This window comes from Python bivittatus, unplaced genomic scaffold (genome assembly GCF_059951505.1).
Source record: "Python bivittatus isolate LINGU-HERP-01145 unplaced genomic scaffold, Pbiv_v1 ctg000980_np1212, whole genome shotgun sequence".
NCBI classification, from domain to species: domain Eukaryota; kingdom Metazoa; phylum Chordata; class Lepidosauria; order Squamata; family Pythonidae; genus Python; species Python bivittatus.
In genome coordinates this window covers 28090328-28107514 of record NW_028277125.1, presented here as the reverse complement: position 1 = coordinate 28107514, position 17187 = coordinate 28090328, and the positions used below count along the sequence as shown (strand labels likewise).

The 17187-nt window shown below is 36.9% G+C and overlaps 1 protein-coding gene across 1 annotated transcript in view; it reads right to left on the bottom strand.

Annotated features, from left to right (window-relative positions):
* The window catches only part of GK5 (glycerol kinase 5), a 33642-nt gene that overhangs the window by 15953 nt on the left and 502 nt on the right, over positions 1–17187 (bottom strand). The window contains exons 2-6 of the mRNA XM_007438034.4: positions 11099–11192; positions 10519–10594; positions 3692–3785; positions 2177–2308; positions 401–476 (exon numbers count right to left, since the gene is read on the bottom strand). Coding sequence (XP_007438096.1) covers positions 401–476; positions 2177–2308; positions 3692–3785; positions 10519–10594; positions 11099–11192 — 472 coding nt within the window. The remainder of the gene's footprint in view (positions 1–400; positions 477–2176; positions 2309–3691; positions 3786–10518; positions 10595–11098; positions 11193–17187) is intronic.

The following is a 17187-nucleotide window of genomic DNA, read 5'->3' as shown; positions in this document are numbered from 1 at the left end:
TGTATAGAGCCAAAGATGTTAGAATTGTGTCAATGTCCCAATATTTCTGGACCTGACTGTATATTATGCACTATAATCCATCTTGTTCATCCAGATTCCTGAATTTTGCTTTGCCTCTTGTCTATACTTTATGCCTGCACCTTTGAAACTTTGGTATTAACTGTTCTTGATCCTGGATTAGATTTGGACAAAACTTGCCCCCCTTTCACTATAAATGTCTTTCGAATCCCTGACCTTGGTTAGACAGACTATGCTCTTTAGTGGCAGATCCTAGATTCATTCTGTTTTAAAAGTGCTGCCGTTGGGGAACAATGCCAGAGTAAGTTTCACTTGTAGAACTTTAGGGATGAGATGTGGGTCTATGACCCTTTTCCCCCTCCCATTTAATCACTGTACTCACCTTTAGTGAGTTTATAAAGTAACCATGTGTCAACTGTTCCAAAACAGCAATCACCATCTTTAGCAGCTTGTTCTACCTGTAAATGAACACACAGATCACATTTTATTGCAGGAAGGCCTGTTTTTTAAATTATTAATTTAATTTAATTTAATTTAATTTAATTTAATTTAATTTAATTTAATTTAAATTTCTATAGCTGCCCATCTCAACCAAGTAACTGGGTGGTGAACAATCATAAAAATATTTAAAACAAGTACAATACAACACAAATAAATACATCTGGCAGCCAAGAAAAATTATCCTATAATTATCGATATAGCCAAGAAACAACATGAATTCATTCACAGGCAAAAACCAGTAAGCAATACACATAATATTTATAATTAAAGTTTCAAGGAAAACAATCTGAAGCACAATACAAAGTTTATAGTTTCAAATGTATTAACATACAGTATACCCTCTCTTCCAAATCAAGTTACACATCTAAGTACAGATCAGAATCTAATTTATAGTTTTTATGAAACCTGATTGCAGTTAGATAATGTTAATATATATACATTGGTTGACTATTTTGCTTTCACAGGCAGCACTCTTTTAACTTAGCTTGAGGTTTGAACCTCAATTTGTCTTCACCCATGACTCTCTTTATCAACTGATAGATGTACCACCCTCAATGCCATGCTCATGGATGCACATCCATCATCTTAAATATATAAAGGTCTCCCACTCCCACCTACTTCATACAGTGGTTACGCCACACAATGCTAATCTTTACCCACCAACCATCTCTTATTTCCACCAAAATGCTTCTGGATTTCATGTGGGATCAGACAAATTCTGAAAAATGAAGAAAGAAACAGGCTGGACTTTTGATAGCTACTAACTAGAACTGCTGGATGAGAAGAACACATTACCACTGATGCAATCTGAGACAGAGGAGAGAAGAGGAGGATACAAAAAGAGTAAACTGGCTAAGACAAGGGATGTGTACGTTCACACAGCATGCATTTGGATGATGCTCCTGAGAGGAAGGAAGGGAACCGTGCTTAGCCTTCTGCAAAATGAGTATTTTGTCACCAGCCACATTCTGTGAAAGCTATCAATGCCCACAGCACTTTGTTGTTGTTGTTTCTCATAAAATAATTGAGATTTCTTGTATTGGTCTATGTTAAAAATTGTACCACTACATTGGAAACTATTTTTCCTATACTCCCATATAAAATGGCCATCAGATAATAACAGTTTCTGTTTTTAGTTTTTCTGTGCTTTCAACTTAGTATTTGACTCCTGGCAACTGCCTGGACAAGTCCTTGCAGTTTTCTCGGCAAGGTTTTTCAAAAGTGGTTTGCCATTGCCTTGCTCTTCCTAGGGCTGAGAGGGAGTGACTGGCCCAAGGTCACCCAGCTGACTTTGTACCTAAGGCAGGATTAGAACCCCAGTTTCTAGTCTGATGTTTTAACCATTACATCAAACTGGCTCTCAATATAACTATGTAGAGCTTGGAAAATAAATTAGTACAAATTGCCAGGATGGAGCATTTTAGATCAATCTTCTCCAATTGCGTGCTAACCAGATATATTGGGCTATAAGCCCCAATCAGTCTAGGCTCACATCTCGAGAACAGTATATTGGAAAAGATTAGAACAGATACTAAGTTCATATTCAATTGGCAACTCGGTAGAACAAATAAACTAATACTTAGATACTATTGCCAGTAACCGGCAACCACTGAGGCAACATGAAATCCCTCATAGAGAATTTTAACACGAGTCTTACCTCAGACAGATGCTGTAAAACCCAAGCCAGTCTTAAAGAGACATGCTGGGTTGTAAAACTAAAAGAACGGCTTAGCAGTAGTTTATCAATCCGAGTGAAAAAATGCAGCAATGAAGAAATACCATGGACTGCCTGTTCCAAAACAAGATTGGTGGGATAAATATTTGAGCTTCTGTCCTACTAGATTTAAGTCAAGTTTATTAGGACTATACACAAGATGAAATACATATTTTGAACTGAACACAGAACAAACCATACATTCTGGAATGTCTGCAAAACTGGCTGCAGTTTAATAGAAACCAAACATGGATTTTTTGGTTGTTCTGCATTTTAGCAAAAACAAAATCCAGGGGATCCCCTCTCCCCTTGCCTGGCCTATGCACTGATCTATCCAGTTCTCCATCTTCCCAGTGCTCCCCATTCTCTCACTCTACCAGCCAACGATAATGTATAGGCCCGTGCACCTGCCCTTCTACTGCAGTGGCCTCAGCAGTACAAAACAGCACCTCTACTTGGCCTACCTGCTCCCAATCTTCCTGCCCCTTCTCTTTCCACCCTTCCTTCAGCTGCCACTGATATGCTGGATGTGTATCTGCCCCTTACAGCAGTGGTCTCAGCAATAAGAAGCAGGTCTTATTGGCATGTCCCACCAGCATGCCCATTCCCAGCCTTTCCAGACATTTTTCTGCTGAGCAGGACTAGATCATAGTGTAACTGTTATAGGTCTTCACGTGCAGGGGAAGAAGAGAGAACAAAGAAAGGCAAGAATCTATTTCACTTCTGACTGCTTGCAAGGAAATCCACTTTGAATACTGCTTATATTATAAACTTCCTGCATACAGAAATCCAGCAGAGAGAAAAAAACCCTATATCCCAGATATTTGCCAGATGTGCTGGTTTTCCACATGCAGGTAATTTTTAACAAATGTCAATTCAAAATTAAAAATGATAATCTACTATAGTATTAAAACAGCCTTTCTCTCCATTCTCCTGCACATAGAAAACAGACTTGAGTCTCTAAGAAACAGTCACATTTAACTTTTTCATTGCAGAAGTCAAAATTCATCTGTACCCCTTCACTAATACCAACATTTTCATTCAGGCAGTTGTGACTAAGCTTATCTTACCAAACCTGCATTGTTCTAAATCTAGTCCTAAAAACCAAGCTATATAATATGCAGGGAGATTCATGGCTATTTCCCTCTCCTAGCCTTCTAGTTTATAAAATGCAGCTGTGGGAAGAGAGCACCTTTCTTGCCATTTAGATGAGGAGGACAGAAAGAAAGATTTAAACATCCTCACCTAAGACACTGTTTCCCTCATAAAAATACAGGTAGGGCAGCTCTACCCGCAGCTGCAAGTCATCACAGATCTCCCAAGCCACTGGCTTCAAGAAGCAATTATCAGTCAGAACCAATATACCAGCCTTCTCTAAAGTAAGGGTATATATATTTGCACACATGCAAAGTTCCAACCTCCCTCCAACTTATTTTTCAATGCAAAGAAGTATCTCACCTTCATTAAAAAAGATGTGTTCCAGGATTTAACAAGGGCAGCAGCTCTCACATCTTGCCAACTTATGAAATTATGAAAAGGTTTCCCTGTTTTTCTGAAAAAGCAAAAAGGGATAATTAACTTTCCAATTACTATACTAATGCCTATGTTATAGTGATGCAATTATTAACAATAACAGAATCAAATAAATGTGAAAGTGGAAGAGATCTCAAGGATCACCTAGTCCAATCCTTTGCAATATACAAAAAAGCCCATAAACAAGTAAATCATCTTCAAGAGGTGGTTGTCCGGACACTTCTTAAAAACCTCTGTGGGTTGACTGTTTATGGTTAAAAAGATCTTACCATCAGGAAATTTTTCTTTATATTTAAGTGAAATCTAGGTGGCTGCAACTTGGGACCTTGTTCCTTTTTTGACCACCAAAAAGTTTTTCCCCATCAGTGAGTTTTGCGCACCAATCAATTAGGTCTGCTTTAGACTGTCTTGTGCTTTTCTTTCTGTCAAATGGAGTAGGATTAGGGTTACTGACCAATGGTTGACAGTTATCTCTGCAAATGTATGTCCCCATGCTGTAATCATTATAAGGATATTGTACCAATCTCATATCTGCAGTAGGCAAAAACTTTTTGACCAGGAGATTTTAACACTAGTGGCAGGCAAAAAAAAATGAATATGAGTTCCAACTTGTACCCACTACTTTTTGTCCTTATTTCTGTGACAGTTCATGACTATCATTCCAATGGCACTCTTTTGTGTACCTGAGTATTGATACTATCTCTACCTTCAATCTTCTGTTCTCCAGATTCATCATCCCAAGTTCCATCAGCCTGTCCTCAAGACCCTATTACATGTTTTGCCCTCACTCAATCTGTTCTAATCAATATCCTTCTGGAAATGTGGTGCCCAGAATCATTCACAGAGCCCCAGAGTGTGGTCTCCACAGTGCAGTGTTGAGAGTGTTTCTTCTAATGCTTCCCAGAATTGTTAGCCCTTTTAACAGCAGTCTCACATTGTTGTCTCATGTTCGGCTCACTGTCAATGACCATACCCAAGTCCTTCCCCAATGCAGTGCTTCTAAGCCCCCTTCTTCCATAGTGCCCTATATTTTTCCTCTCCAAATGTAGTACTTTACATTTCTCCCTGTTGAAGGACATCTTGTTCCTCTCAGCCCAGTTTTCCAACCTGTTCACTTTAGATTAGTTTCATCATATCCTGGTTATTGGCCAGATTTCCTTAATGTGTGTCATCTGCAAACAGGATAAGCAACCCATCAATTTCAAATTGTTGACTAATATTGGGCCAAGACAGAGGCCTCTGGAACTATTGGTTGCTTCTCTCCCACTCACTATGGAGCTATTAAGGCTATGGAGTGTGGTTAGCTAGTCAATTATGGACCCAATTTTTTGCACTCTTAACATCTTCCAGATATTGATGTTAGGCTCACTGGTCAATTATTATGGGGATTTTTTTTCCTTTTCTTAAAGAGGGATACTGCATTTGCTCTTCTCCAGTTCTCACGCATTTCTTTTCTCCAGGACTCCACAAAGATAACTGACATAAGTCCTAATAGCTCTTCAGCTAGGTCCTTCAGTATTTTAAGTGTATTTCCTTAATGCCTGGGGACTTCAAGAGATTCAAATTAGTTGGGAAGTGTTGGGCTTTAGTGACTGTTGTCTAGACAACAGATCTCCTGAAGTTCCTGATATGAAAGCCTAACCAGTAGATTCAAATTACTTGGCCTGTACCTCCACTGTTGTGTTTGTTCCTAATCTATGTTACTTAAATCATCATTTCCTTTGGATAGAAAAATAGAGCCAAAAAAATTGAGTTCTCATGCTTTCTCTTAATTATGTTAAGATTTCTCAGTTTGGAGTAAGCAATATGTTCACACCTTCTCTTGCTGCTGACATATATGAAGAAATCCTTCTTATTGGATTTTGCCTCCCTAAATAGCTTTAGCTTTCCACCTTTGCCTTCCTGACCTTATACCTCATTTCTGAGCTAAAGATGGACAGACTTCTTTGGATGTTAATCCTTTTTTCCATTTCGAATAAGCAAACTTCTTTAATCTCAGCTCGTTTGTGAACTGCCTATTCAGCCACATTGGCTCCTTTTGATATTTCTTAGTTTTCTTCCTCATTAACATTATTTGAGACTACACTATCCTTAATTTTCTTTCCAAAAAAACTCAGCTAGCTACAAAATCTTTGTCTTTAAGATTTTGTTCCTATGGCATCTTCTTTACTATTTCATTAAAATTAGTCTAAAATTCATAGTTTGTGTTTGTTTTTAACCAAATTTTTGTTAAGATCAACTCTAGGAATACATGGTCTGTTCAACTCAATGTTTTTATTTCTTTAATATTTTCAATCAATGACTTCCTGTTAGTAAGAACCAAATCTAAGGTAGCAAATCCCCTAGTGTCCATTTAAACTTTTTGAAAGAGATAATTATCACCAACACAAATCAAAAATTTATTGGACATCTTGTGTTTGGTAGAATTAATTTTCCAACAGATGTCTAGGTAGTTGAAATCACCAATCAAACCATGCTTTTCTGAGGCTTCAGTTACCTGTTTCAATAAATCCTCTACCTCTTCTATGGTCTATATCAGATTCCTAGCAAAATATCAATTCTTGCCCTTTATTCTAGCCTAGATCTTTTTATCTTGCCCTTTTATCCCTTGCCTAGATCCTTTCATTCCTGATATGTAACACTATACAACCTCTTGTCTTGTGTTTCCTGTTTCTCTGAAACCAGCTGTATTCATTGAGCCCAATATTTATCCCACATGTTCCTGTTAATCCTTACTTGCCCTTCTGCCTCATAACATCCAGTTCATCTTGTTTGTTACCCATACTTTGTGCACTGATGTAGAGACATTTATTGTAATGGGCTAGATTCCCTGTGCTCCCCTTTTCCTTTATTACTTGGTTAAACATTTTGTTTTGCTTCTACATTCAATTCATTATGCACCAATATTTTATGACTCTTGGCCCCTTGTATGCTAGTTTAAAGCCCTCTTGACTAGGATTAGCCAGCTCTTGCCCACAGATGTACTTTTCCTCTTCAGAGAGATGAATTCTATCTTTGCAAAGCAGCCCCCCCGAAGTTTTTACCACTGTTAAAAAAAACCCCAAACCTCTTTTGCTTGCACCCATGTTGGAACCAGGACTTTACCTGAAACAATCAAGTTGCAAACTTGGGCAGCTTTGATGCAGGGTTGCAAGGAGAAAGCCACTACTCTCAAAAAAGAACACTGCTGCCCATCTACAGTTTGTAAAAGACCATGTGGATAAACCAGAAGGCTACTGGAAAAATGTTCTTTGGATGGAAATAGAACTTTTTGGCTTGAAGGAAAAGTTATGTTTGGCAAAAGATAAACATTGCATTCTAGTATAAGAACCCTGTCCCATCTGTGAAACATGGTGATGGCAGTATCCTGGTTTGGGCCTGCTTTACTGCCTTTGGACCAGGACAGCTTGCTGTCATTGATTGAACTATGAATTCTGAATTGTACCAGCAAATTCTACAGGAAAATGTCAGGGTATCTGTCCATGAACTGAAGCTCAAGAGAAAGTGGGTCAAGGAGCAAGACAATGATCCAAAACACACAAGTCATATGACCAAAGAATAGTTAAAGCAAAAGAAAGTTAATTTCTGGAATGGCCAAGTCAAAGTCCTGACCGTAATCCTAGAGAAACGTTCTGGAAGGACCAGAAGTGAGTAGTTTGTGCGAGGAAGCCCACCAACATCCCTGAGTTGAAACTATTCTGTAAGGAGGAATGGGCTAAAATTCCTCCAAGCTGAAGTGCAGGACTGATCAACAGTTATCGGAAACGTTTAGTTGCAGTTATTGCTACCCAAGGAGAGCACGCCAGTTACTGAAAGTAAAGATTCACATACTTTGCCATACACAAATATGTAGCTTTGGATCATCTTCCTCAATGAATAAATAGACAAGTATACTTGTTTAATTGGGTTCTCTTTATCTAGTTTTAGGACTTATGTGGAAAACATATCACTTTTAGGTAATGTTTATGCAGAAATATTGAAAATTCAAAAGGGTTCACAAATTTTAAGTACCATTGTATATTCTTATTTCAATTTCTGTTAAAAAATATTTCAAAGCATAATTTTTCAAACAATTGTTGAAATAACTGCAGGGAATTCTGGGTCAAAAGCAAAGCTGTTCTTAAGTTCTAGGACAAGAAGACTTAAAACATAAACCAACTAACTCATGATACATCTACTATTGGATTATATCTCTTCATACGACAAATTGGGGAAAGTTACAGCCAACTATTTTAACACAAATTTCTCCCTAACTCAAGGTGCAGGTAAGGCCATTGTTGCACTTAGATATTTCACAAGTAGCTGTTCATGTTCATTGTAGTAAATTAATTTGAAGATTAATACAGGGTTTTTTGGTTTTTTTAATCTGCACTCAGTTGTTACCGACTCTGCAGTGACTGCTTTGGACAAGTCCTTGCAGTTTTCAAGGCAAGGTGTTTCTGAAGTGGTTTGCCATTGCTTTCTTCCTAGAGCAGAGCCGAAATATATTTAAAAGCACCACTTAATGTGATTATCTGTATCTACAGGACATGAATTTATAAGAATTAAGCTTAAGTTGTTTACTACTTTTTTCTATTTATTTCTTCATTGTATCTTAACTATGGCAACTTAATACCTTATCTAAAGAACTCAAAACAATTAATCACAACTTAAGTAATAAAAAACTATTTCTCCATAAGTAACTTTCAGCAGAATAACTGGTTTTGCAACTATGAGATTTATTTAGTGGAACAGTTTTAAAAATATACCTGTTGCTACCTTCCCTTCTCCCTATTCAAAAAGCTGAATTGACCAATAATACTTTACTGAGAAATTTTGAAAGAGATTGTTTTCTTCCCCAGCCTACTTCTCAACTTGCAATTTATTGCTGTAATTCTTCCCAGGACATATAGTATTTCTGCAATTTATTCACATATGGAAGGACTCTGACTGGATAATTAAGGTAATTATTGAACTCATTTATTTTTCAAATGTATAGAGCCATCCATCTCACAAACTAGATTCATAACTGAAGAATTAAGAAATCTCAATATTCATATTATTCATACAAATTTATTCCTAAATCTGTGTAATTACATACCCTTTTAATTATACTTTTATAATTTCTTTTATTTCATCAAAAAGTATTTTATGTAAAGACCATAATTATAATATACAAATCCCCAATTATTTGACAGGATTCATGTAGACTGTGTTCTTTCTGCTCTCCAAGCTGTTAGCATATTAACCAGTTTAATTGTACCAGTGATGAGAATATTTTGGGGAGCCAGTTTCTATTAAAAGACAATGTCCTAGAGAGAACTCTAAGGATAGATCAGTAACCACCCCAGTCACCTGCTGCTGGAGTAAGACTAATATTCAACAGGTTTGTATTGAAAGAGAATAATTTGTTGGAGGGGAAAAGAGACTAAAAAAGCCAGGCTGCTGTTAATATTTTAAAAAGAACAATACTAAGTTTATGTCAATAGGCAATACCAAAGCAATGCAGGTAGGCAGAGAAGAAGATGAAATAGTAACAGATTATCTTCCTTGGCTGAAAACTTCACAGGGATGGTGACTGTGGCTATGAAATAAGAGGTCTGCAACTATAGGCTGATGATATTATGACACAAGCCCCACTCTTGCATGCAGACATCCACAGACACCATCATTTTTCCATTAACAGGGTCAGCTGTGGACACCTAGAGCAGAAATTATGATACGTGTTTGGTCACTTGCCCCCTGCTCCTCTTCCACAGATACATGTGTCTCCTACTTGAGAGAAATATGTCAGAGATCTAGACCAAATATTAAAAGTGCAGAGATATCACACAGACAAAGGCTATGTCTTCCCATTTGTAAAACACAACTCTGAAAGCCGGAACATCAGAAAGGCTGAACAAGGACAAACTGATGCCTTTGAATTATAGTGCTAGTGAAAGCTTTTAGGAATACCATGGACCACCAACAGAGCTAATCATTTAATCCTAGATAAAATAAAACCAGCCTGCTCACTGGAAACAGTATTAATGAAAGTAAATCCTAAGTATTTTGGATACACGATGCAAAGGCAAGAGTTGTTTAAGAAATCTCTGATGTTTGGAAAAACTGAAGGCAATTGAAGAAAAGGCCAACAGCAAACACGGTAGCTAGATACTGTCACTGATAACACAAACACGAGCTTACAAGAATTCAAAAAAGCAGTTGCTGCCAGACAATCCTAGCAAAATGACATCTATTGGATCACAAAGGGGGAGAAGCAACTAAATAATTAAACAACAACAATTTTGTTAGCTGGATGTTTTTTTACATAAAAGTTGTGACCTACCTTTTAAAGTGGCATTTTAAAACTAATTAAACTAATTAAACAATTAGCGAGGCTTTTCAGCTACGTAGGAGCATATTCTACATCCACACATAAACATATAACTAGCACCTGCCCTGCAGGAAACCACTTATTTCAAGTGTTTATTGTAACTGCATTTTGTTGAAAATGCAATTTATAATGATACATATTTGGGTTCCAAACAAAAGCTAAATATATTTCATTAGTATTTTTAATATAAAGGGTGACATCTCTGCAAAGTACTTTGACTGTTCTGTTTCATAAATGACAATTAGCATAACTCTCATGTTTAGTTTTATTAAACAAGTACTTGTGATTAGACAGCCACCAAGCACTATTGCTAACAAATGAACGTTATTTATTTTGGAAAGCATCCATTTACCAACAAACACAGGAGTGAGGTATCAGTTATAACCTTCATACATACTTGTTCCATGTAATGAAAGTTCCACGCTGTGTGGAAAGTCCAAGAGCAGAGATTTGATTCATTTTAATTCCTGCAACTAAAAGATATATTTATTTATTTTAAAATATTTGCATTGCTGCTCATCTTAAAAACAACTCTGGGTGGCTCGCCGCAATAAAACTACAAAAAACATAAAAGCACATAAAAACCCTGCGCCTTGATCAACCTCCCAGGATGCCCCAACAATTGTCTGCAGGCTCCACCACTGTCTACCCCAGTGCCTGGGTAAAGAGCCAGGTTTTAATGGCTTTAATTTAAACAACAGTAACTGAATAATTATGGTGGCGTTGATTTAGTTTAATTATTAATTCACATGCATAAGTGTTTAAATAAATATAAGACATTCCGTTAAAATAAATTTAACTAATAACAATTGTTAATTCAGCTTCTAGAAGGTGATGTGAGTGGAGAGTAGGCTGTTCCATAGGAAAGCAGCTCTCACATGATGTGAGCTCTCTTGTGAAGGCTTTAGCTTTAATCTAGGTATCAAAATAAAATAAATTCAACACAGCAATAATTATGTTTTGAAACACCAAATTACCTTGAACTGCTTCTTTAATCACATCAATGAACTGGGTCCACAGACTTTCAGGGTCAAATTCAACCCAACCTGGCTGAGGATGAAGAAGCTCTACCTGTTAAAGGAAACATAGGTTTGCCAAGATCATCAATGTTACTGATCTTGATGAAGATTCCAAACAAGCAACTTCACATATTAAAACAGAATTGAAGTTCTTCAGTCTATTTCTTACACGCTTATAACTCACATTCTCTATTTTAAAAGTAGGCAAAGACAATCACAGCTCAGCCATTAGAAATCAATATATAATATGCACATACACGGTCACATATGTCGTTGGAACCTTCAGAGTACTGTACATTATAATTGTCCAAATTTTCCATTAAAGCAGATTGTTGCTTATGAGAATCAGAACATGTACATTTCTATGGCATTAAAGGTCACCATAAATCCGCAAACCAACTTTTAATTGGAATTTGGAAAAGACTCTAGCTTTAAAGATACAAAATAAAATAAAAGGAATTCTGTAACATAATACATTAATAATACAAATTCTTAAGGATTGACTATCAGAAAATAAATGCTACTAATATACCTTCAAGATCAAATCAATCCTTTGTCTCCAAAGAACTTGGTAGCAAAGTGCCAAATCTTAACACAAGAGTATAATTATAAAACAATAAATATTATACAAAATTAAGTATATTTAAGAAGTTTGCTTAACTTTTTCTGATTGTTTCTTTTATTAAACATTGTTTTTTAAACCCACTAGGGCAACTCATAGATGAAATCTCATCTTTAATTATTAAATGCAATGCAAATGTTATATAATCATATAACAAAATAAAAGTCTGTGTGATCCAACCTGATTACAAATCTCTTCAGTTCTACGTCAGGGAATGGAGAAATGGAAATTGATCATGCCTCCTTAAAATCTGAATCTGATTCAAGCTTCAGGAGGCTTTGTTCACAGAAAATATATTCAATATCTTCATACTATTTATACATCCATTACCAACTCTAGGAGTCAGGTTAACATGTGGATTGCTTTATCAAAGACATTGAGAGGCACAAAGTATCAGCAATGTAACAATAGTACTTCTGATACCTCAACTTGCATGGAGAACTACAGAGAAGACCTTGGAGCTTAAAAGCATGCCTTAAGCCCAGGAAACATAGAAGGTGTGAGAAAGAAGCTAAGACTGCCTCCACCCCAATTCACCAAGGTATAAGAGGGAGGGAGGGAGGGAAGGGAAAATACAATCAGGCTTCAAGATTTCGTTTTTATAATTGATATCGATAAAGTATAGTTCCAACTCGTGCAGTCTGTTTCCTGACCCTGCCTACCTTAAAAGGATGACAACTGGCCATTTCATTTGGATATTAAAGAATATTGGGAATAAATGTAACCATCAGGGCATGATTATATGAATATATTGTAATGCCGTAAGATTAAGAAGAAACTCTTCAATGCCACCTTCCAGAAATATTGCAGGGAGAAGTTTCATATTTTATGAATTTATGAATTTTTATATGCTCTTGTATTCATTTTTAAATTTTTTTAAAATTGTTGTATTGTTTGGTTGTTTTTACATTTAACTGTTTTAAATTTAACTGTTTCTAAGCTGCCCAGAGTCATATATATGAGATGGCCGGCCGGCCAGCTGGCCGGCCAGCTAGATAGATACATAGATAGATAGACAGACAGACAGACAGAGTCTACATTCATCTCACAGAGTCATTCCAGCAAGAGACATGATTAGTTGTACCAAATGCCACTAGGCAGGCGAGGAGATCCGCCAGGATTTCTTTCTCTAAACACATCAGGCTATTCAAGGTTATTTCAAATAAGACCTTTAGTTCTATTAAAATAGATTCACTTCTTTGTTTCATCTATGAATATCTGGAGTTGAACTACCCCAATCTTCTTAAGCACCTTGGTCAAAAATAAACATTTCTGGCTGGCTGACAGTTGTTGCAGATAATGATCTACTATCCTAACACTAAAAGCATACTGGATTCTATCATACACTGTAGACTCCATTCCCACCTCCTGCTGTGTGGAATGTTTAGGGTCAACAAGTTGCCATATAGCACATTGAAATAAAACATATACTCTGGGTACAATTACAACCTACTCTCATTTACCGATTATAGTGAAAGCGAAAAATGAAACACATTCTACACTGTGATTGCATCCTCTTGCTACAGCAATAATGTACTGTGTAGAAAAGCTACTAAAGTTTCTTTCCTCATTCATACCAAATGAGATAAAGTAGAAACTTACTCACTTGAGCAAATAAAAGACAATTCAGGAACCAAGTTGTTTTGCAGTGTTTAAGGTAACAGTATTGGACTAGGACACCAAGATTTAAGTCCATCCTTAGCCTTGGAAATACACTGGGGACTTTAGACCAATCACACTCTCTGAGCCCAACCTACTTCACAAGGTATTTGTTGTGGGGAAAAACCGGAGGAAGGAATGCTATGCAATCTTAAACTCCTACAAGAAAAGCAGGATATAAAACTAAACAAATACCTACATTTGAACATATGCAGGAAAGAGAAACACTAATAGCGTAACTCTTAAGCTGCAATTCTATACTTAATTCATCAGGAACAAGATCCCACTAGCTTCTGAGAATGTTTACTGTGGTTAACTTATCCAATTTTCTGCATTTTCATGCAGAAAATAGTCAACTAATCCATGGGTGGTTCCCATAATACCCTAAAATACAGTGTGGTCAGCTAGTTTGTGGTTCAACAAGTCATGCAAATGAGCCTCTACATCTTCCATTAGGGATTTCCAATATATACTGGTTAGACATTACATATAAAATGTGGGAGGAAAATTACAACAAACAATTTGCATTAATCTTACATTACTTTATTACTTAAGAATTTAAATGTACCAAGTTGGCAATGTTAATTAGATCAGATGCTTACACTGAAATCTCTTTGAAATTCAATAAAATATGCAAGTTTCACAGGCAGTAGCACTAAATCTTTATATTAGCTTTTTCTTCAAAAGAAGTGGTAACCAAAACCTCATGCATGAACACATACACTTGGCATATGTACTTTGATGCACCAAGAATGACCAAGCTTGAAGGAAAGCTGACCTATAATTACTTGGTGTGGGAAGCATAGCAAAGATGCATAATGGAAAAAGGTAGTTTGCAACTTTAATCCTTCTTTGGGAACAACTACAGCACAAGTAACAATAGCATAGCTACTAAACATATTTTTAAAAATATTGCACAGAATCACTGAATTAATAGTTGGAAGAGACAATGAAGAGTTGTTCCATTAGTTCAGCTCACAGCACAATGCAGGAATCCACTACTACAGCATCTCCACAAGATGGGCATTCAGGCTCTGTTTAAACACTGTAGAGAGTAAGGAAGATTACTTTGAAGGAAATATGCAAGAACTACTATCGAAGCAAAGAGGGCTGAAACATTTTTTAGGCCCAGACAAACAAGACAATATTTAGAAGGGGCTCAGGTAGATGCCTCCCTGATTCACCAGAGTATAAGGAAGGGAAAGAGAAGCGGCACAATCAGATTTGCGAGATTCTTTTATTCTAGATAATCTCAATAAAAATCGTTTGTCTTCTTGTGGAGTTCCTTTCCTGGTCCAGTCTACCTAATGGGGATGACAAAGACTTCTAGTGTATTTATTTATTGGGGCATATAGGTCACTCCAATCCAACAGCACGTTGAACAGCTTAAGTGAAAGAGAAATCACTGCCTCCAGAAAGGCAAATCATTCTCATTGAATAACTCTTACCACTAGAAATATATATTTGGTGTCCAGCCAAAATTTACTTCCTTGTAATTTAAACATTTTCTTGACTTGTTTTCTGGATCAATTCTGCCCCACTTTCCATATAAGAGCATTTCAGATACTGTAAGACAGCTATTATGACTCCCTGTAGTCTTCACCAGGATAAACATACCCACACCTCCAACCAGTCTTTTAAAGTTTTTCTTTATAGGCCCTTTATCACCATGGTTTGGTTTTACAGGTGGTCCTCAGATTACAGCCACTTGTTTAGTGACCATTCAAACTTGCAATGGCACTGAATGAGAGGGATTTACGACCAGTCCTCAGAGTTCTGGCTGTTGTGGCCTCCCCGTGTTCACACAATTATGCTCTGGGTGTTTGGCTTGCAATTACAACATCCCTGCAAGCTGCGGTCACATTATTGCAATTTCCCACGTTCCCTGTTGGCTTCCCACAAGCAAAGTCAATAAGGAAGCCAGCAGGAATCATGCAGTTGCAATCATGTGAGGTCCTCACTTAACGACCCACACAGACCTTGCTTAACAACAGTAACCAGCAATATGACATTGTGCTTTACAACTGTGTCATGTAGCGATGGCAATTCTGGTCCCAATTGCCATTGTAACCCAATGACTACCTGTATTTATTTTATTTATATCCCGCAGTTTATGGAAAGTACAGCAAGAAAATATCCCCATTGCTTGACTCGGGTCAGTTTGTTAATGCCCTTTGTAAACTGCAGTGTTCAGAACTGTATATAATGATCTAGACGCAATCTGATGTAGAATAGAGATAAACAATGATTTATTTTGACCTTCACACTTCTGCCGCTATAACATAGAATTACAGTTGCTTTTTTTAAAGTTGCATCACACTGCTGATTCATATTCAGTTTGTGATTTACCAAAAATCCAAATCCTCTTTTTATCTAGTACTGCCCAACATGATTTCCCCCCATCCTATTCCTATGCCTTTGGTTTTTCTTAGTCAATCTAAGAAAAATCCATTTTGGTCTTCATTTTTTCCCGTGAAATTCACCTTGTTGATTTTTGCCTATTGTTTCAGCTTTTAAAAATCTTCCAGAATCTTAATACATTCCACTATGTTTGTTATCCCTCATCTTTGTGTTGTCTGCTAATTTGATAATCCTATTTTTAGCAGTTTATCCAAGTCATTTAAAAATACATTGAATAGCACAGGGACAATAGCTAGAATTCAGCCCTGTGGTATGCCACTCAACACTTTCTTCCAGCTTGACCTGGGTATGATTTTTCAACAAGCTTTATATGCAGCCAATGGTAACAATCAAAACTGCGTTTTCCCATCCTTCCTATTTGGGTTTCATGGGAGATTTGTACACTATCATTGCACATCCAAGCAAGATAATGCTATTGGTTTCAAAAGTATCAACACCCACATTTTTAAATGATTTAATTCATCTTCAACTTTGAAAATTTTTCAAACTGAGCGTGGATAGTTTCTATTTATGACTGAATAAAACTTAATTCCTATGGTGTGATAATAAGGGCAGGTTAAACAATATGAAAATGTTAAAACAGGATTTCAGCACTACCTGTTGCAGGATACCCATAAGCACTGCAATAGGAGTACCAGCATGATATAGTGTAGTCCAGCGCATTCATCACAGACTCTGCTATTCCCACTCCTGCTATACAGGCAGTTCAGGGTCCAGCAGCTGCCACATAGCATGCCGAAGCAAAATCCAATCCCTGTACAACTTACACAGGTAAATGTACAACCTGTTTTCATTTACTTATATTGCTGAAAAGGGGGAAAAAATAGAGGCGCACATGCTATGTTACAATACCTGCAACACAAAGTTGCAATGTACATTACAGAAAAACTACAAAGCCAAAACTGATCACTAAGTCATAGACCAGGAAAAAACCAAACCAAACCAAGCCACTATTTTTTCCTCATTCATAAGACAGTGAAAAGAGAAACTTACTGCCCTGAGGAAATAAGAGACTGTGAGGAAATCAGCTTGGATTGTGGGAGAAAGAAAATTTAAAAATATACACCAAGGAAAAACTCTAGTGTCTTAATGGTATATACCTTATAGGAAGGAAGGAAGGAAGGAAGGAAGTCCCACTGAATGTAAGCAGTAATCCTCTCCCTACCATTTAGGAATAAGACCTCTTACCGAGTTTGTTTCCAAGTAAACTACTAACGTGGCACAACCATGATTTACTGAATCGGCTCTGGTGGTCAACTGTACCGAATCACCAACCGAACACACGAGCTGAGCGCCCACAACGCTGTGGATTAAAATACGGCTGGGTAGTTAATGATTCAGTGTC